General features: G+C 43.1%; 1 protein-coding gene across 2 annotated transcripts; it reads right to left on the reverse strand.

The window, feature by feature from the left end:
• Window positions 1-1,244: 1,244 nt before the first annotated feature.
• On the reverse strand, window positions 1,245-21,384 carry SNX3 (sorting nexin 3). 2 transcript variants are annotated; one of them, XM_054062929.1, is made up of 4 exons: window positions 21,078-21,369; window positions 5,968-6,063; window positions 5,402-5,526; window positions 1,354-2,051 (listed from the first exon to the last, which is right to left on the reverse strand). In XM_054062929.1, the coding sequence occupies exons 1-4, from the start codon at window positions 21,237-21,239 to the stop codon at window positions 1,946-1,948; spliced, it is 489 nt and encodes a 162-aa protein (XP_053918904.1). In that variant the 5' UTR covers window positions 21,240-21,369; the 3' UTR covers window positions 1,354-1,945. The 2 variants fall into 2 exon arrangements, with proteins under 2 accessions (XP_053918905.1, XP_053918904.1); XM_054062930.1 differs by lacking the exon at window positions 5,402-5,526 and having other exon boundaries at window positions 1,245-2,051; window positions 21,078-21,384.
• Window positions 21,385-21,971: the final 587 nt, after the last annotated feature.

Below are 21,971 nucleotides of genomic sequence, written 5' to 3' on the forward strand. Positions count from 1 at the left end.
ATCTCTCGGGTTTAGGCACAGCTAATTTCAGACCACATTCACCTCCCAGTAAATTGCACAGAAGCAGAACCAGTTACACTGCACAAGAATTAGGGTCACTAGCTAGCCTTGAAGGACTGAAGCCCAGGTTTCTGAAATTTCAGACTTCAGTGCAGATGTCCTGTCAACCTCAGACCTTAACACTCAAAAGCCTTCACTTTGGAAATAAGAATATTTCAACATCAAGTATGCAGCTTCTCTCTCTCTCTCTTACTTCAAAATATGTTTAGCCTTTCTTTCCAAGAATAACCCAACTTTTAAGTCTGATTCAACAAGCACAGGAAATGTTACATTATCTAAAACTGCAAAAGCTAGACTGCACTTGGCTAGAAGAAGTCTGTGTCAGGTTTGGTCCTTGGTTTCATTAATAGGACTGCTGGAGACATTCAACAGTCTTTATCGAGCATGACAGAGAAAGAACAATTATTTGAGCATCTAACTATTCAGTCTAGCTAGTTATTAGTACTACATATAATCCAGTCAGCCACCACTGTCTCATCAGTTCAAACTTTCACATCCAAATTTCCACAAATTAGGTTAATGGTTTTATTCAAAGGAAACCAATAACTTTGCCAGTAAGCTTGTAGGTTGCTTTCAACAATAAGGAGTAGTATTGTAAGAAGGACAGCACAGCTTTGTTACCCAATATATGTTACCGAATAGCACAAAACACTGGATCAAATTGTTACTACTGTTCTTTAATCCATTTAGAGTTACCTAGACAGGTAACTCCTATGTAATTTGGAAGCAGTAAGGAAACTTCTCCAGTCACAGAAGCATCTAGTGAGAAAAACCATTTCAGCAGTGTTGCTTGTAAAGTGCACTTCAAGCATTGATGCTACAGCTTCCCCTTCCTTTCATGCTCAGGGGAGTGCTCTACGCTCACATCTTATAGCAGGCTCATATGATTTCACGTCCCTAATTGCAGTTGTAGAGCAGAGCTACGTTAATCTAGGACTGAAGTTATAACATATTATACATTATGCCAACATTCCTTTGTCTGTGGAATGGTATAATTTTCACTTGCTATTTGAAGCTACACTGATGCCTCTCATGCCAAGCAGAAAGGTACTCTTTTCTCAAACTTACTAAAGCCCCAGATCTGCTGACCACCTACCACAAATGGTATTCCAGCTTTGGCTACACAAACCAGGAATGCTTTCAGTATGTTTACACGTACTCATAACAGCTAAGCAGAGCCAGCATCTAAGAGTATTCAGTGCTGGCTGTTACTAACACAAGACTCCACTGCAGAAAAACTGACTTGGTACAGTCAAGCCCGTTTCTCAGAAAGCACAAGACACCCCACACTCAAGGTCAAGATGGACAAAACAGATGAAGTGCATTTTCACTTTTATTTCAAAACTTTAGACAAGTTACTTTCATATATAAATTTGATTTTTCCCCCCCTCTTACAGAATATAAAGATAAATCCCTCATTACTTCAGTATAAAGTGTTTTACAAGCTTGAAGACAATTGCATAAGTGTTTCTCACACAGGGTATCAGAAATAAAGCAGTCTTTCTACAGAAGTTCAGACAGTTGACTACTTCAGAAAGAGCATAGCAGTTCAGTCAGATACAAGTGAACATGTGACACTACAACTGTGCAAGTTCAAGTAAGGCCAAGTCAGTAAACATTAAGTCACTGCAAATAAGAGTGGAAAGATCTGTGAGACATTGGAAGGGGTGGATGGTCTCATAATACTTTTAAATCAAAGATTCAGAGGGATTTAGCTAGAAGACAAGTGAATTCTTCAATGCTATAAAGCATATGCAAAGACCAAGCAGTGTAGTGATGTTAGTGGAGACTTTGTGCCTGTTTATCCTCAGCATGCTAAGAAAAACTACAGCCTCTTAAAACCAAGCATAAGAACCACTAATGTTTGAGAAGACTGTTTCAGAACTCAAGTATGTCTTATTTTGGATGGTGTGTAGTTTTTGTCTATTACTTCATCTTGTAAGAACATGTGAAGACAGCGTTCGTTCTGTGCCAGTGGGTGGCCTGCAACCCTGGAGAAATAAAAACAAGCATTAGTGCTAATGAATCAAATCTACTTTAAGTCAGCAGAGCAAGGTTTTATACCAATAAGCTATGGCTCTGCACTTAGATATAGATCCCACTTCCAGTTCACTACTGGTGACCAAAATGATGTCTGCAGCAGGATATGTCATTCTCCCTTAAATGAATTTAGTCCATGAGAATCTTGATCGATTTGGAAGCATGTTATGTCATCATCTGTCACCTGCAATTGAGGAGACTAACAAAGCACCTATTCTAGCATTAGAAAACCTACTTAAGCAAGCCAAGTGGACTTTTACAGGTCTTGATGCCTTCGACACAGGACAGCTTTCTACAGGACAGCTTAACCCCCCAGTTCTCTAATTCATTAGCAGTTAGCCCGGGCAGAGTTAAAGACCTATTCCACCAGGGGGTGCGAAGGTCTTCTGAAAGCTGACACTGTTCAGAGCAGGGACTGACTTACCATGGTCACTATTCCTAGCATGTACAAGCAGCACTGATGCACAGCCAGAGCATACGGACTGTTAATTGCAGATATCTTTAGATATGAAATGCAGGAGACTAAGCTTATCTGCTCTAGAAGAGACCAGCACCTCTACTGTAGACTTAGTTTTGTTCTGCATATAGACTGAGCCACTATCCTTTTAACAAGGAGCCAAAATTGAATTAGGAGACATGCTCAAGCTTGGAAGAAAACCACAAGGTATCACCTTTAAACACTTAAAATAATATGCAGTCTTTTGTGTAGGTAAAAAACCAAGAGAATTAGAATCCCTATAAGTTGATCAGTTATGGATATGGAAACCTATAACAGTTTAGTTTAGTTTGAAAAATAAAAAAGGTACATTCAGTTTGGTCAGTTAAGACAGGCTTCTCATTTTAGGGGAGAAAGCTCCCCCATCCTCCCTAAGACAGCTTATGTTGTTGGACTTGTCTTCTGTATCTGCCTACTCTACCCTAAATGGAAGTCATCCACTGGAACACCTGTAACACAGTCAACTCCAGTGGCTTGGCATGAGTACTTCCAAACACTTTGGTGCATCTTCTCCAAATGTATCACCTACTAGTGCTTATTTCACCATAGTATTGATTTACTTGCCACTACTCACTTGTCATTGAGGGTGTTTTTTAATAAGGAAGCTGTATTATCAATACTGAATAGGAGAGCTCAAACAGTCATGAAACCTATCAATCTTGCCAGGTTCCAGTAAATGGGTAGCAGCCTCAAGCACTAGCTCACCAGGAAGACAGACAGGAACAACTAGTTTGAGTTTCTTACCCCAACCAGACTGAAGTTGCTGATCTTGAGCTTCAAGAGAAAGATACACAGGAAAACATAACAAGGCAGTAGCGATTTCCTTCTCTCTTTCAGGAAGGCCTGCAAATTGGTGGTTGAATTGCAAGACTAGATCTGATCCTTCAGATTCAGCTCTTGGTTTCACAATACCCATATTGGCTTTTCCTCAATATTCTTCACTAAAGAGAGCCTTACACATAGCAGTTGCTACTTCAAGAGTTTTCATGTATCACAAAGTCAGGTTCAGGCAGACAAGAGTGTTGCAACAGAGCTACTCCTGCAAATGTCATTCTAGGTAGCACTGGTGGCAGTGCCAGCAAGCTGGCCCAAGAGAACTGACTCCAGTAAGCTGCTTCCCATGATTTAGTCCCTCTAGGTTTTACATATAGAGGGACAAAGCTTCTCAACAACACCCACCTTAACACTCCTGGATATCAAGATCTTTTCTTGATACAGCGATATCAGTTACAGAGGAATACAGAGGGAATCTTGTCTAGTTCTAGGAATGAAGACCAGCTTTGAGAACGGAGCAATGCGAATGTATTGTGTAAATTACCTTCAGGTCTAAACTCACTAGTACCCAGAGTACTTGGTAGAAACCTTAAAGCTTCTGCATGGTTCAAAACTTTAATTAGTAATATTTGCTTGATGAGTTGGTTATGCCATTAGAATAAATTGGTAAGGTTGAATAGCTAGGAGTTGTTCTTAAAGAGTCTTCTTCCAGCTGTACTCAAGTCTGCCACTACATCAAAATCTACATTAACAGCCTGCTTATATGTTTCAAAGGAGGAAAAATTGACCAAGAATTTTTATACTTCCACAAGATCAATGTTTTACTTGCATAGAACAGAACAATTGATAGCAGTAAACTGGCCACTCCATTTCTGTCAGCTGTACCGAGTTTCTCAGAGATTCCAGTAAAGATGACTGTTGCACTACTAGCTGCTTCAGAACATAAAAAGCTCTTTTTATGCCCCGCCCCCCCCCCATACTGCTAGACTCAGCACACAAAGCTTACAGTAAGTACACTACTTCCACATTTAACAGAGTCCCAAGCCTGCATGGACAGAAGTTGTACTTTACAGTCATGATTAGCTTGACTATACAGCCTTAAAAACGCCCACATTCCATCTTGCTAGACGTACATCTTTCTTATGGTGTAAGGACACAACTAGATGTCTTGAAAATTCATTACTCTTGTCTTTAAACAGAGGAAAAAGCTGTGTGAAGCATCTTACCTGCTCAGAACCATTAGCATCACCTCTAAATTGAGCCTGTTAAACAGCATTACTATTGAATAAGATTAAAATGCCAGTGGAACTGACAAGTTTGAACTTCTGAAGGGAGCAGTCCCAAATCCAGATGGTCTGAACAGCGTGGGCTGTAGAGACCAGAAGAGTTGGTTGACTGACAGTATTCCTTCGTACCTTCTGTTTGGATCTACACTGCTAGAGATGAAAGTAGCTCTTCAGGTTAATTTATGGAGAGCAGTTAGTAGTGTCAGATGGTAGAAAGAACCAAATGACTTTTGTTACTTTCATTTCTGCTCACCCTTTGAAAGGCAGTAACAAACCCCAAAGCATCGATTTCAAACTATATATGTGTGTACCTCAGGTAGTGTTTTTTAATCACTTGAGTATCTTTCTGAACATGTGTGAAAATATGCATCATTATGCAAGCTGATAATATCTCACATCTGCAATTAAAGTAAACTGCTGTAAATCCATTGTAAGCTCCATTGTTCACTCAATGGAGGACACCTTTTCAGAAATGATAAAGTAGAACTGCTTATAATGCTATAATTTTAGTAGCAATTTGCATAGATTAAATACAACACTAACATTCATTTCAGCTGCTCAGGTAAGCATTAAAATAACCAAACCAAACACTGGATGAGTAATGTTAGTATGCCCTGCTGCAAGATCATGTGGAAGTTACCATTCTGAACTTAGTGCAGCTACCACAGTTAAAAGATTAGCAGCTATAATTCCATTTTCCAGAGAAGAGTTCCAGACCTGTCTTCAGATAACTAGATTCACTTACTTGTTTATGAATTGTTCAAGTGCCTGCTTTCTTTCCTCTATAAAGGAATCATCAAATATTCCATCATCCCCTCGGAAAGGGAGCTGACGGAGAAGAGCTTTTCCTGGTAGAGGCGGTACCACAACCTGAAAGATTTGGAAAAGTGTATGTAAGGGCAGTCTATAAGTAAGCTCATACACCTCCTGTGCCGTCTCTTCCTCCAACAGAACCCAACTCTTCAATTGCATCTCTAGTGGAGTAATAAAACATGACCAGAGAACAATATCCACCCACAGAGGTAAGTTGAATTCAAGTAGTTCAAACTCTCAATCAACTCAAAACCATTAAGCTGCCTCTAGCATTTTATGTCTGAGCTTAGCTGAAAGACTGACAGAGTGTCTTAGTTCTGGACGTTTTCAAGCACAGTAATTACTCTGTGCTATATATATACTTTACAACAAAGATCACATTAGAGTATCAGTACAGTATCTACTCCGTGCTATATATATACTTTATAACAAAGATCACATTACAGTATCAGTATCATAAGTCTGTGAGGAAATGCTTTTGCCTTTCATTTTACCCACCTTACTTTCTCTTTCCAGTTCATTCCTTAGCCATTCAAAGTCACTGTATCTTCTTCTGACTGTAGATTCTTTCAACTTAAAGATAGGTAGATTTGTCTGAAAACAAGAACATAAGCTATTGATTAGACAAACTAGAAGCTTTAATAAGCAGAAGCAAGAAACAAGCCAAGTTACAGGTTAGTTCCACTTAAGCAACAGTACAACAGTACTGAGAAACACTCAGGATACAGAAATACAGATAAAGCTCTGTAGGCTATATAAGTAAGCTGTGCCTCAAACTGCTAAACCGTGCACCTCATTCATATGGCATTCTAATCACTGGCATTTTGCCACTGCTATCACCTAGCAGAGTAGCAGATTCAGATGTTTGTAAGGTTGCACAAGCATCTGCTATGCTTACTGCCCCAGGAACTGGATTCCCAATGCCAACACAGGTGCAAAATCGGGGGGGGGGAAATCATCTTAATCCACACAGGCTCCTTTTATTGCATTCAAGGGAGCATTTCAGGTACCAGCGTTAAGATATGAACCGACCTTCCTGTGCTTTTCTGCTACCTGATACTACATGACCTCCAACATCTTTAAATCAAAATCAGTGACTCCTGCAATTAAACCATTCAAGCCAGATGAAGCTGAAGATTTGCTGGTACAAGCTGACAGGTTTCAATAGCTCAGAAATAAAGGGAAACATAACCCTCATTTTTTTAAAAAAAGGAAAAAATTAAGACCCAGGGTACTACAGACTGGTCAAAACATGGAGCAGATCCTCCTGGAAATTCTGCTGAGGCACACGGAAAATAAGGTGATTGGCAACAGACAATATGGTTTCACTAAGGGCAAATCACGCCTAATAATTTAATGGTCTTCTCCATGCACCTATTAAAGCATTTGACACTGCCCTCCACAATGTTCTTGTTTCTAAATTAGGGAGACACAGATGTGACAGATGGACCACTTGGTGGACAGGGAATTAGTTGGATGGTGGCACTCAAGTAGTTCTGGTCAACAGCTCAAAGTCCAAGTGCAGGTGACAAGTGGCATTCCTCAAGGGTCAATACCAGGACCAGTGTTGTTTAACATCCTTGTCCAAGAGAGACAGAGGGATGGAGGGCACCCTCAGCAAATTTGCTGATGACACCAAGCTGTGTGGCACAGTTGACATGCTGGAGGGAAGGGATGCCATCCATGACAGGCTTGAGAGGTGGGCCTGTGCAAACCTCAAGAAGTTCAACAAGGTACTACACCTGGGGTGGGGTAACCCCAAGTAAAACTACAACCTGGGAAGAGAATGGATTGAGAGCAGCCCTGAAGAGAAGGACTTGGGGGTGCTGGTGGATGAGAAGCTCAACATGGCTGGTAATGTGCACTTGCAGCCCAGAAAGCCAACCACATCCTGGGCTGCATCAAAACAAGTGTGACCAGCAGGCTGAGGGAGAAGATTCTACCCCTCTGCTCTCATAAGACCACACCTGGAGCACTGTATTCAGTTCTGGAGTCCTCAGAATAGGAAGGCCATTTAGCTGTTAGAGAGAATCCCGAGGATGATCATGAACGTGATCAGAGAGCTGGAGCACCTCCCATACAAGGACAGGCTGAGAGACTCGAGCTTGTTCAGGCTAGAGGAGAGAAGGCTCCGAGGTGACCTTATAGCAACCTTCCAGCATTTAAGGGAGGCCTACAGGAGCGCTGGGGAAGGACTCTATCAGACAGTGATAGGGCAAAGGGTAACGGTTTAAGTTGAAAGAGGGGAGATTCAGGTGAGATATTGGGAAGAAATTTTTCTTTGTGAGGGTGGAGAGGCACTGGAACAGACTACCCAGAGAAGTCATGGATGCACCATCCCTGGAGGTGTTCAAGGCTAGGCTGGATGGAGCTTCGAGCAACCTGATCTACTGTAAAGTGTCCCTGCCCATGGCAGGGGAGTTGAAAATAGGTTATCTTTAAGGTCCCTTCCAATCCAAATCATCATATGATTCTATGAAAAGAAGCCACCAAGACAAAGATGCAACACAGCATTTAATGCTGATGAGATTAGACTGTTTTGCTACAAAATTAAACCAAGCAGAGCTGGATTAGGCAGAACTTTCCTAAACAAGACTCAGAGTCAGCACCCAAGCCTACACTCTTGAAAGATACACCAAACGTGAGCCAGGCTTATTATGTTGCACAAGACCATGTTAAACACACAAGCATCCCTCACAGGTATCTTTACATTAACTTCTGCAAGAGCTTCTATTACTTCTATTCATTCTTCAGGTATAGTGTTATCCCATTGTTGTTGTCCAACTTGCATGTTATTTTATGAGCAGACATCAAGAGGGCACTCTTCCAATGACATCTTGGAGCTTAAAAGCTCTGAAGCTTAAATGTCATTGAGATAGTACACTAGCTAGAGTGTTTATAAAGGGTTTGTATGTAGGAGTTATGACCTAAAAGCAAGAGCAAGAATCTGTAACTGCCCTATGTAACCAGCAGTAACAGAATAAAGCTTACTGTTGTCAGACTGCATAGTCACTATAAGTCTCAGCACACTTTTAAAGACTCTTGAGGAGTACCCTACAGAAGCTGTTATTCACACGGGACTACAGTTAACCCCAGTTCTGCTGTTGGTAGAAGCACACTAGTCATTCTCAGCTAGCGCCTTTCGGGCTTTGTTGTTTAAGTTGTAAGCTATTTCACTCAGCTTCTGTGCCCAGTTTGAGTGGCTACCCCCATATGGTATCATTTGTAGGCTGTTATGCTTAAGCTATCGAGTGATACTTCCTGCTGCTCAAAACAGGTTGAATTGCAGAGATACTTTCCCGCACTAAGCGGGCCTGTAACTATGGGCCATTGTATTACTGCCAGCCAATAACAAGTTTTCGTCTGTCACTGTTCAAAAGCACTTGAGAAGTTAGTCATATACTTTCACCTTATGCTATTTAGTGCATGATTTACAGATGAAGTACAGAACAGTATTTTGTTACGAAATCTCTTATTGCAAAATGTATAAGAGTATTCAAGCTCTCCCTTGCAGATTATAACACTGATGATTGTACTAGTGACTAATACTAAAATTGCACTTAAGACTATTATGTCAGAAGTCAGGCTTTATAAATAAACACACTCTTCTTGAGAATAACAGTACTCTGCTCAAACGTGAATAAAGCTAGGTCGCCCAGAGTGCATGAAGGAGATTCCCAGAAGCAAAGTACTAGATTATTCTTCTCTGATTTCAGCTGCTGGCTTTTTAACCAAGTTCAGCTTTCTGCATTACAACATCAACTCTTTGTCAGTGTCTCTGGTAGAAAGTACTTTACAATGTTTAACAGACAGGCACTCACCTGCAGAAGATATTCCATTCTCCTCTTAAGTTACTTACAGGAGGGATTAGAACAGAATAAAACCAGCTAAAATTCAATGAGTTTCCAGGTCTTCAGGAACTCTTTTCATGCTTCTGGGCATGAAGGCTATAAAGTTAATCTCTAAACAACAACACGTCAGGCTTACAGGTACAATGTCGGTGTAGAAGTGCCAGTTGAGCTCACTTTACCATCTACCTTCCCTTTTGAACTTTTGACATGATAGCCCAGCTAGCAAGTAGGAGAAAAGGGCAGGTAGAGAACTAATTTTCCCTTTAAGTTGAAAAATCTTTTCCAATTTTGATTATAAGCACTGGAAATGGTCAAACTAAGGAGTTTAGAAGGCTCCCATTAAATTAAGTGGCTTATAAGTCACAACTTAACAACTACATACTAAAGGAAATTGTAGTTCCCTGTTCTTTGGTCTGAATATGAATTAGAGCTATCTGTTGTTCCAAATCTCATGTTCCTCAAAACCCAGGAACTGCAGCAATTCTCCTTCCTACAGAAATTAGTACTGATAGAATAGCATTCTTCAGATATGCAACTGCTAGAAAGGATCTATTTAGAAAAAGCAATTTGAGAGTCCTGTTTTATACTGCCTAACCTATTTACGTATTAAGTCCCTGTTTTTAACCCAGGGTATAGTCACACCTAAAGTTACTGTTTGTGCCTTTCTCCTTAAGAAGTATTACCTTATTTGAATAGACCACTTTTTTCATTCAGTAGGAAGGGTTTCTGCATATTAAACTGCCTCCATCTACTGTGCATAGATGGTTTTCATTATGCAAGTCAGACACCTGCTGAAGGACAGGCTACCACTGGGCAAGAATTTGGTGGAAGGAGACAACTCCAAGGTGTCAGTGGAAACTTTATACTTCCATTAAAGTGTTACTTCAAGACCAAAATTATTCTCAGCTTCATAGTTTACATTGTGTTATCTTTGTTTAATCACAAGGTGCCAGCAGCTGTTCTGAACTTTGTTTGCCTGCTAGAACAGAGATAAGAGTAAGGCACAAAACTTGAAGTCACACTAGTTCCATTTTTACAGACATTTCTCCCTGTGTTAATTCAGCATTATAGCATCTGTTTTTCTTGCCTGCCAATATGCAAAGTCTACTATCATGAAACTCATCACCCACTTTGGCATAGCCCCTGGAGCTCAGCTCATTCCTCTGATAAATTCAGCATAATTACTGCAGCAATTGTTTCTTCTACAGTGTAATAATTAGTCTCTTTTATTAAAAAAAAAAGTTTCCAACAACTTCCTAGTCCAAAACCACACCTCTTAGCAGTTTGAATGCAAGCCCTCAACCTGAAAGGGTTATGCGTTACCTAAGACATCAGGCAACCAATAGCCACTAGTCAGAATTGCAGATAAAGCATTATTGTGGAAGGACTGATAAATCAGCTCTACAAAGTCCCATATATCCCCAAATGCTGAGCACAGAAAGATGTTAAGACAAGGCCGATCCTGCCTAGCACTGTTTCGGTATCAGAGTACATGCATACACCCATTAGGCTCTCTCTGACTGTTGTCAAAATAAGTCTGTATTCTGCTGGGCGAGTTAATGGCCAATCCAGTACAGTGGAACAAACACTGTCAGAAATGATGCCAAGTTAAATTACATAGTTAAACAGCAGATGTCAAAAACAGACCCTTAAGTTACTCTTGCATTTTTCCACTCAGATGCCAAATGAGTTTCTACAGTCATTTGGCTAGTGCTCAACAAGCTGGTAAGGGTAAGCAGTGGTTGCCAGCTAATAGATTTCAGGGCAAAACCTGTATTCACAGAAACTGTTTCTTCAGCTACATTTATGTTATATCATATTCAAGCTACAAGTCCAACTACAGGTACAGGAGGTTCCCAATTCACCTCAGAAGCAAATGACAGTCTTAAGACAGTAGCTTCGACAAGGTAACAGCCTTTAGCTGTTAAGTACAGGAGAAAAAAACTGTACCTTAAGTACAGGAGAAAAAACTAGAGTATTTTAAATACATTAGTTTATAATTCTAAGTAAGCCTTCTGTTACCTAGACTAGATTAATTTATCCAGGAAGTGGAAAAGGTCTTGCAAATAGCCAGACCTGCTCCTACAAATTTGTTTCCAGACATTAATTGAAGGCAAATAGCATTTGGGTTCCTTCAAAGTGCAGGCTGACACTCCCCAAGACTGACTCTGAAAGTCACTGCAGCTCAGTCCACACCCACAACTGCAGAAACTCCACAGCTGTAGTTATCCAAGATAGTCTGAGGTAAATTTGATTCATTCCCTCATCTGACAACGTAACACTCAGCAGCACCACACTGCCCATGTCTCCCACTCCTAACAGGCTGTGAATAAAGCTGCACCGTTGCCATAGCACCTACTTTGATGTTGTCTTTTCAAGTAGGTTATGGTAGCCTTGATACAACTCTATTTCCATTAAAATGGAGTGAAAGAAAGCACTCGGCTCACTTTTGATAGAAGTTTGTGGCCTTGACTCTCAGAAGCTAAATTCAAGCTTCTCACTATCTCTTCATACAAGCTGTAATCTTCGTCAAGAGACTACACCCTTCAGCTACATTTAGTCAGCCAACGTAGCTCTGGGGTATTACTGTTGTAGCATTCAGGGTGGATAATTAACACAAGAACCTGATGTCCTTTAGTACAAAAAAAAAAAATGGCTCCAGCAGCCCACTGTTACTGCAGAAACCCTGTCAGTCGTTTGTTTCCTTCCTGACTTGACATAAGCAACTACCTCCCTATTTCCTACAATTATAAAAAGCAAGTAAGAAGGCAAATTTTTGCCATAAACTTCAGTTGCTAGAAGTTTAGATTTTTGCTGTGTACTTTACTGAAGAAAAAACTCTTTCTCCACTGCAAAAGGTCAGATATTTGGTTATTTTTCCAAGTTTGCCCTTTTGATCACAGACTAGTTCTACCATATCCCCTTATTTCCACTTGGTGTCCAGCTCTACTTAAGTATATTATATGCAAAAAACCTTGGAACTTGATAGAACACTGGAAAAATCTGACCATATCTACACACCTACATTCAAAACAATGCTGACTTAAGCTATACCAAGAACTACAGAACTTCCCCACTCCCCAGTATTGAGACATGGAGCTGGGATGTTTTCCATCTTGAAGGCAAAGGCAGTAAAATCTTAAAGGCAAAACAACCACAAAGACTGTCAGTCTTAAGAGACTTTGCAAGAGACTTTAGACAAGAGACTTTGCAAAGTCCATTCCCTTGAGCTCTGAGCTGCTCTGTGAGAATTAGCGTAGAGCTCCTTGGGTTTTTGCCAAGCTGCATCTATCATCCTCTGACCTAGTTCACCAACATAATGGACAGATGAACTATGGTGTGCCACGGTCAAAAGGCTCAGAGCAGGATGAAGTCCTAGCATAAGCCTAGAAAAACAGTATGTTTAGTAATTTCTTACTCTTCAGGCTGCACCCTCAGAAGCCAGAAGTAAAGAGGGGCCTACTTTAAGCAGGGCACATGCAGGCAAAGGCTTTTACAACACTCAGTGCTAATAACTCCAGATAATTCTTCAGGGTTATCAAGTCAAAGCCTCCTCTGGAATACCAAACATTCTTTTAAAAGAGAAGGGATTGCCACTTTTACACAACTGCAAGGTATAACTGTCATATACTCGTTTGGCCTACTGTAAGGTTACCATTCATTTCTCATTAAGAATGACTGAAGAAGGATCCCCTTAAGTTGGTGCTTTAACACCATTAGGTAACATCTACCAGCTATGGTCAAATGGAGCCAAAAAAAATAAATGCAGTGAATTACTGCAATTGATAGTTTCTAATCAGGAACAGAAGTTCTAATGTGCTTTGTGAGCTACAGACAATATCCCTACACTTCAGACAAGCAAAATGCGAGATAATTAACTAGCATAGAAATATATTAAGCAGCAAAAACCTACCTTCATATCTCCAGGTTTACTGGAGCAGTAACATTCACATTCTTAAGCAGCCACTTAACATGTTACAGAAAGGCCGACAGCTTCTGTTCATTAACTTGTAGTATATCTTAGCACTTAAGGGGTGCTGTAGCTTAGGCCCATATAAATCGTGCCTGAAGCTTTATTTCCAGATATAACAGTCATTTTAAACCACTTAATTGCATTTTCTTCTGGATTTTGCAGTAAAGCTGCTATACACTAACTTAGAGCTACACTTTCAAGACCGGCCATAAAGCAAATGCTATATAGCGCTATGTGCCCCAGAAGATCCTCTTGTGGCAGGTGTTTTGAGATGGATTCTCAAGAAAGAGCCACAGTAGGCATCCATTTGCATGCCTCTCTTCAGGTGGTAAAATATTTCTGCTTATACCTTGCCTAGAAGATATGGGCTTCTCCATCCATCTTGCATCAAAAAAGCTACAGCACTAACAGTGACTCCAGACCTTTCATTTAGTGCTGTAGTTTCCAGAGCATTCAGGTTATGTACCTGTTAAAACAGCCTCTAGTAGCTGGCATTGCTTTACCAAGTAAAAAAAAAACCATTAAAGAAAATACTTCCACTACAGTTAGAAGCTCATAAATCAACAATGCATTATTTAATTCCCCAGATGAAAAAACAGTAGAGACCTGACTGCTCTAAAGTTCAAGCTGACACTTTTTTGGCAAGTCCTCTAAAAAATAAAGATGTATCAAAATGCTCTGGCATCACATGCCTAACTGGATCACAGCCATTTGTCCTACAAAGATTAGTCATTGTTCCATTTAATTTGGTCTGTTCAGCACTGTACTAGAGTGTGCTCTTAATACAGGACAATCAAGGCCTACATTGTATGTGCAGAAATAAAAAGTTTAAGTCACCAGTTAAACCAATATACTAACAAGTAGTGCTATTCAGAGACTTGGTTGTTTTATTTACACAGTAACAGATGTCAACACCAAACTAGGTTAGTACCTTTAGACTAGGTTCTTGAACATAGTTTAATCAAAAACGTCTACAGAAAAATCACCTGCTCATAGCAAATACGTAGGAAGAGACTTTGAAATCCACTCTCCTTGCTCCGTAAGTCCTTCATCCAAGTCATTCCACTTCTACGTCTCCCTAGTCAGTGTCCTGGGAAGTTCTTAGCCCTTCAGCTATCCCCTTCTGAGTTACTGCTCGAAAGAACAGTTAATGTTTGTGAAGGTGCGGTACTTGGGCTGTAGAACAGAAAGATTAAGTCACCTAAATCAGTGCATTTCTATTCCTTGAACAGTGGTCTAAAAATATCTAACTGGTAGCAGCATCCAGAATAGGGTATTAAAAGAGGAATTAACTACAGCCAGAACAGGCTTGCAGTGTGATGCAAGATTTGCAGTAGTACAGAAATACAGAATTAGTGCTGATTATGCACCTCTAAACACATCCACACTGAGTCAGTGTTTAGTCATTACTCCACCACACACTTCACTGTGAAACTGAATAATGCTGAAGTCAACTACATGTACGAGCAGAGCCGATTCTTCTTGTGGTGGGAGAAGAGTCTGCAACTTCAAATCTTGCCAAACACAAGGACAGGAAATTTGGTTTCATTCAAGGACAGAACATCAACACCCCCCACATTAACCAGACTGAGTGCCACTTTGCCAAACCATGGCAGAATTGCTTTCTGAGCAAGTTACACTACCAGTTTATTTACCATCTTACTCCAACTTATTTGATCACAGAAGTCAGACTCAAATCAGTCAATCAGTTAAGTCGGACTACGATAAACATACTGAAAAGCAAATATTGTATCCAAACTAAGTCTTGAAAAAATGGGTTAAGTTTGGCAGTACTTTGACATACTTCCCCAAACCTTAGAGACTGCTATTATTCTTAACACTGCAGGCACTTCATAGCTTGTGTGTTCATTTCCTTCCCTGCACTGGGCTTATGTAGTCAAGTACCTCTGCAGGTCTACCAAAGTCTTTCTTTAGAAGATACAGGAAAAGTGTCTGCTGCCTTAGAGGGCATTGGTGCCACGCCAGTGATGCATTTCACAACATCTGGAATCACAGCAGCAAGGCGTACACCTCAAGAAAAGCCACTGAGCTGTGGAACTTGGAGTAGCTAAGGTGTGCCTTAGTGATTAGTTTAATCATACTGATTGGAGGCAACAAGCCATTCAACATTAGAGAACAAAATTAAGAAGACAAAGGCTTTTCTTTAACTTCTGTTCAACTAAACAGAATTCTTTAACTACTTGGACTAGTAGCTCCTGTAACAGGTATTTAATAATGCTATCAGTATAAATATTAATGACATCTCTGCACATTGTCACTCACCATAAACAGATAATTTAGCCTTTTAGTCTAGGTGACAAAGCCAACTAAAATGGGCAGCACAGAAGCCACTTTTATAGAAAAGGTAACATATTAAATGGTGTTAACAAATGGATATTTTTTCCAAATGTAGCTACTTCCCGCATATCCATAGACTTTGTGGACAGTATTATAAACAATGCTCTTATCTCCTATGGCATTGCTTTTACAGTGGGGGTACAGCTCTGAAGTGTATCACCAGTTGCTGGGATCGGGGTTTGCTTTTAAAGCTTAAGTCTTGTCTCCTTAAAGGATTTAGCAACAGAAGCTGTTGCACCAAATCTGTTTGAGCAAAGTCACTCCTGTTGACCCACTTACCAGAAGTATTTGTCTCAGTTACAGTAGAAGTCAAATGATACCTGGAACTGGATTGGGGACTAAAACACCCTATAGGATGATAATATGACAACTGTCATCTGTTCTACATTTGCTCCCTGGAACTCAGAAAGAGGACTGTTTTAGAGCCCATAAATAGTAACAAGTATTCACATGCTCTTGCTTAAAGAGTGTTGACTTGCACAAGCCCACTCTGAAAAGTTGCAACAAGTAGAAGGGAATCACTACCACTCCTGACTGCTAGGAAAGACTCACGAGAAACAGCATAAGGCATGCAAGGGTATTTATCCTGAACACTGTTGGTTCAGTTCTCAAGAGACAAGGGCAGTGAAGTAGCTTGTCACTTTTCTTTAGCAGGCAGTCTAGTTTATTATGCTAGTTTTAACCACCACACAGTCAGCATACTGTGATCAGCTAGACACCTTCAGATGAGATGACTACTTCATCAAGTTTTATTTCCCTAGAGAAAGCAGTTGGAGTTTTATACTCTACTGCATTGTTCTCCTTTTTAAGCTCACCCTAAGCCTTCACACAAAGGATACCTTAAAATAGTACAAACTCATTGCCTAATGTTGCTGAGGAAAAGCAAATTCTCAAGTAGCCTGTCAAGAACATGACCCACCCAAATTTGCTATTTTAGCAGTGCAGAATGGCATTTTCTACCATTTACCATTACGGAACAAGAGATTTTACTTTCGTTGCCAAGCTGCACTGTAGTGGCATACCATCACTTTGTGTGCCTTATACTGGTTGCTACACTGGAAAGCCTTCTGTCATCACCTAGTACAGTTTGCAGAGAACAGAATGTTATTTCATGAAAGTTCAGGCTCAGAAAGTCAATACTTTGGCCAACTGATCATCTGTGAAGTAAGCTGCCCTACTGGAAGTGTGGTATATGTTCTACCTGCAGCACTGTTGGAGATCTTAACTGCTCGTGAAAGCATCATGCATTGCGTGCAATGCACAGCCATCCTTCTTGCTTGCAAAGACACTCGCTATGAAAAACTAAGTACTGAAATACAACTGCTGTATTTATCCCTTAGTATGCTACTAAGCAGTCTACCCAAAACTTCTGGGTTCCCCATTAGGCTTTCCAGCTTCCACTAGAAGTCAATGACTATAGCAATACAAGAACCAAAGTATAAGGTTGTTCCACTTGTTGCTTTCCAAGGAACAGATACGCATCAGTTGCAATACCAGCAGAAAGTTTGCCAACAAAAGCTTTGGGGAACTGCAGTATTTCACACTAGTAGTTTGCAAGATATTAGCTACCAGACATCAGTTCAAGAGTCTACTTGCAAGCTCAGTCTTCCCCTGAAAAGTTAAGCTTCGAGATTCAGACAAAGCCATAAAGATAGCATGGACTGAGTTTGTAAACGCCATGACAATGGTGCAAGTCTAAACGCTTCAACACAAACTTGAATCTCAGCATCCTCTCTGACAATGTTTCCAGCTTAGCACGACCTCCATCCACAACAAGAGACTGTCCAATAGCTTCTACCAGAACCTGGCAGTAGTTAAACCATCCGTTTCTGCACCACTTAACATTTTAATGTTTATGTTAGTGGTAGACGTAGTTTTCAAGATATAACACAGGTAACTCACTCCATCCTCTCAGTTTTTTTTCTACTGCCACTGCTAGCACTGCTGAAGGAAACTGTACCAGCTGCTACTTTCTGTGACCACAACCAGTTGTCAAACCACAGAGTCTAGGTGGCGATTATCACCTGCCACACTCACACATGGCTCTTAGTACAAGGCCTACCTTTTATAAATACAATACCTTAACAATTCAAGTTTGAACTCTTCTCCCATGACAAAATTTGCATATTAACAACACGGTCTATGTTCTGCTGAGAAGCAATTAATTGATACAAGTTTAGACACTGAACATAATTCTGCATTACCTGTATTACCTGCTATGTAGGCTTCCAGCATACAGAGACATAAAACTCAATTTTAGAGATCATGACAGCTATGAATGTATACAGCATTGGTGTACTACGTACACAGCAGTGCACAAATGGAAAGGGAATCACCATGTATCATAAGAGATAGTCCTGTATAGAGGCACACAGTGAGGCAACTAAGGAAGGTGAGGGAAGCAATGTTTATATAGGACTCAGACTGTGAGGAAGAACAGAGGACGGTCACAGTACTATCACAGCATATGTTTGTTCAAGTCACTTCTAGGTCTCATTACAACAGGAATGCAAAATTTTCTACCCCAAACAGCAGATGGACTAAGAGGAACCCAGGTTTGTGCTTTCCCTTCTGCTGAAGAAATTCAGTTGGGGATTTTTTAAAAAAAAGTATTATTTTTTAATTGCAGCTAATTTGATCTCATTCCTAATGTCATCTCACAGCTAAGCCCCTTTTGTATCATCTTCCCTGGATCGAGCAATTTCAAATGCTCAGTCGCACAGGAAGAAAAGTCATTAGGCACTTAAGACAAATACTTCCCAGTAAGGCAGCCTCTAGTGCCTTACTGGGAGAGTTACAGCTTTCTGCTAAGTGGACAGCTAGGGTCTTGATAAGAGCGGTGTAATGCAACATAAGCTGGCAAGTTCCAGTTTGTTCTCATCAGAGGCCACAGTCTACAATTGCTGTAGTTTATTCTTCCTGCTCTATGGATGCATCTTGAAACATAATAGCTACCTGAGGTGACAATTCAGGAGTATCAGAATTACAGAAGTATCCTCCCCAGTTGATATCAGTTGATATTGCTTTTTAAAGTAAAGTTCCACCAAGCTGAGAACTTAGACCTTTAATACCAGAAAAAACACTCAAGGTTTTAGTCTAGTCTGAAGGTGTTTATCAACCAAGGCAGCAGCCCTCAGCTGAAGCCCCCTCTGCCATCAAGGCATATGCACTCCATGGTGTCCAGTGAAAGAACTCACATTGCAGAGTGTGTTAAGGGGGTCAATGGGGCTTTCTTCTCCCTCCACTGTTGCTTGTAATAACTGACCAGGTTCAATCAGCTGTAAGAGTAAAACTAGAGAAAGTAGCAGACTCAACCATAAGCTACATAAACCATAAAATTTGAAGAGGTCATCTTCTTCAACTCAACTTATCCCTGGCAGTGTAGACTCAAAAGGGTGCCTCGCCTCAAGCCTTTGACAGGCTGTACAGGCAAGGACCGTGTCCCAGATACCACATTTTCCTGTCCACTCCTCCAGGTCCTGTTCACCAAACTAAAAAGGCCAAGAAACATAGTAACAACTTCACATAGCTTTTCTCAAGCTCAAGACTACCAGCCTTTGGGGCAAGTCAGTGAACACAAACCTTCCAGCTATGAAAAAGTATTTGATAGCATGTGACAAGAACAGCCCTATTTATTAGGCACCTGATTTGTATTTTGGGTAGAAAAGAAAACAAGAAGCCCTCCCCTACGCGCACTCAACTTATCATTTCAGCTAGCTTTGATTCAGCACGTGTTTCCACTAGACTTATTTACACTTTCTCTATGTTTTTTTTATTCTGCTGGAATCGTACACTTGACTTCCTTCTCAGGGCAGATCCACCCATATTACTACATCTTGGACACCTAAGACTTCGCCCTCTTCTACAAACTTAGGAACAGGTGAGCAATTGCTTACAGTGCAGCAATATTTCAGTGTAATAGCAGTTGCACACAGTATTGCCAAAAGAATGTTTGTCCTTTGGTTACCCAAAGCAGTGATTCTGCTACCACCACACCAGAGTTACCAGCTCCTGCTGCTTGCAGCAGCTGGGGCCTGCCGTCATGCTGAGGATGAACCCCAGTTTTCCTCATCCGTCACCTCCCCAGTGCTGCTCATCAAACCAGCAGTGGAAGAGGCCCTGAAAGATGCAACAGCAGCACACCCATAAAAGCATTTGTCCTTTGGTCATCCTCACCGAGATGCAGCGACTCCACTACCACTACACCATTACAGTTCTTGGCTCCGGCTGCTGTCATGCCAAGGATGAATTCCAATGTTCCTCATCTACCAGCTCCTCGGTGCTCCCCACTGCACCAGCTGTGGAAGGGGCACTGAAGAATGCGACAGCCTGCCACTGCCACCGACTGGAGGACACCCCTCCCCCTTACATAAGAGCAGGCCAGAGCCCAACACCAACACACAAGCCCCGCATTCACCTTCTCTCCCCTCTCCTCTGCTGTCGAGGCACCTGGTGGGGCGGCACTAGGGACTGGGAAGAAGGGGGTGGGGGATATCTTGGGGGGACAGGTACAGAGGAGCATCAGGGGACTGGGGGGGGGGCACAGGGAGAAGGAGTGCAGGTGGGGGGTATCACTGGGAGGTCATGGGGAACTGGGGGGGTGTACACTTGGCATCCGGGGGGCACTGGGGGCTGGGAGAAGGCGATGGGGGGCACTAGGGGCTGGCAGAAGGGGGTAAGGGGGGGGGGGCACTAAGGGCTGGCAGAAGGGGGTAAGGGGGGGGGCACTAGGGGCTAGCAGAAGGGGGTAGGGGGGGGGGCACTAGGGGCTAGCAGAAGGGGGTAGGGGGGGGGCACTAGGGGCTAGCAGAAGGGGGTAAGGGGGGGGGCACTAGGGGCTAGCAGAAGGGGGTAAGGGGGGGGGCACTAGGGGCTAGCAGAAGGGGGTAAGGGGGGGGGCACTAGGGGCTAGCAGAAGGGGGTAAGGGGGGGGGCACTAGGGGCTAGCAGAAGGGGGTAAGGGGGGGGCACTAGGGGCTAGCAGAAGGGGGTAAGGGGGGGGGCACTAGGGGCTAGCAGAAGGGGGTAAGGGGGGGGCACTAGGGGCTAGCAGAAGGGGGTAAGGGGGGGCACTAGGGGCTAGCAGAAGGGGGTAAGGGGATATCTTGGTGGGCCAGGTATGGGGGGGGGGGGGTGCATCAGGCGACTGGAGGAGAGAATACGAAGAGGGGTGTAGAGGGGCACAGGTGACGCGGGGGATTCTGGGGTCCAGGTACTGGGGACACTGGGGTCTGGGGGGGGGGGGGGGTGTGGAATCACAGGGAGCTGAGGGATCACGGGGGGGCTGGGGACATGGGGGCCAGGAGGGGGAGGACATTGGGGGGGCTGGGGACATGGGGGCCGGTGGGTGATCTTGGGAGGCCAGATATAAAGGACCGGTGGCCGAGCAGCAGGAGGGGGGTGTCGCGCCCCAGTCTGGAGCTCACCTTGACGCGGATCTCGTAGGTGGTGAAGCGGCCGCGCCCCACCCCCACGGTCTGCGGATTCCCCACGTCGATCTCCAGGAAGTTGCTGGGCGGCCCGTAGGCGTCATTAAGGTTCTGCGGCTTGCTGATCAGCCGCCGCGTGTCCGCGATCGTCTCGGCCATAGCGGAGCGGGCGCTTTAACCTTGGTCTCTCTCCCCCTCCTGTCCCCGGCAATCCGCAACCCAGCGCTGCCGCCCGCCCCGTTCTTATCGCCCCGCGGACCGCCCGGCGCCCACGCCGCCAGCGGATGCGCCTGCCGCCCGGGCGCGGGGCACGCTGGGAGTTGTAGTCCTCCAAAAGCCGCCCCGCCGTCTAAACCCAGCGCGGCCTCCTGCCCGCCGAACTACAAATCCCGGCGTGCGCAGGAGGCGGGGCGCTCGGCCTGGGGTGTCTTGGGGTCTCCCCGCCGATCTCCGCCTTGGGGACAGCGGCGGGTTCCCTCCTCGAGTCCTGTGCGGGGTCTGGGGGTGCGGGGACCCGCGGTAGATGCGGCATCGCGGATCGGGAGCGCGGGCAAGCGCTGGCGATGTGGTGCAGCCGGCGTAGCAGCAACTGGTCGGTTGTTTTTAAACCAAAGAAGTTCTTAACAACCCATGGCGATAATAATGCATCGGTCCTGGCTGTAGGTTTCACCTGCGGCCCTTACAGAGAGCAGAAAGGAAGGAGTAGTGGGGAGTGTTTACAAAGGCTTGTAGTGATAGGACATGGGGCAATGAGTATAAACTGGAGAGGGGCAGATTTAGACAAGACATAAGGAGGAATCTCGTCACCGTGAGGGCAGTGAGGCACTGGCACAGGTTGCCCAGGGAAGCTGTGGATGCCTCATCCCTGGAGGTGTTCAAGGCCAGGTTGGA

This window comes from Cuculus canorus, chromosome 3, assembly GCF_017976375.1.
Source record: "Cuculus canorus isolate bCucCan1 chromosome 3, bCucCan1.pri, whole genome shotgun sequence".
Classification (NCBI taxonomy): Eukaryota; Metazoa; Chordata; class Aves; order Cuculiformes; family Cuculidae; genus Cuculus; species Cuculus canorus.

Excerpts from the sequence above, each read along its gene's own strand:
- SNX3 (XM_054062929.1), bottom strand. The coding sequence starts at position 21,239 with ATGGCCGAGACGATCGCGGACACGCGGCGGCTGATCAGCAAGCCGCAG. Across the intron at positions 6,064-21,077 it reads CCTACGAGATCCGCGTCAAG|ACAAATCTACCTATCTTTAA; the intron begins GTGAGCTCCAGA and ends TCTTGTTTTCAG. Across the intron at positions 5,527-5,967 it reads AACTGGAAAGAGAAAGTAAG|GTTGTGGTACCGCCTCTACC; the intron begins GTGGGTAAAATG and ends CAAATCTTTCAG.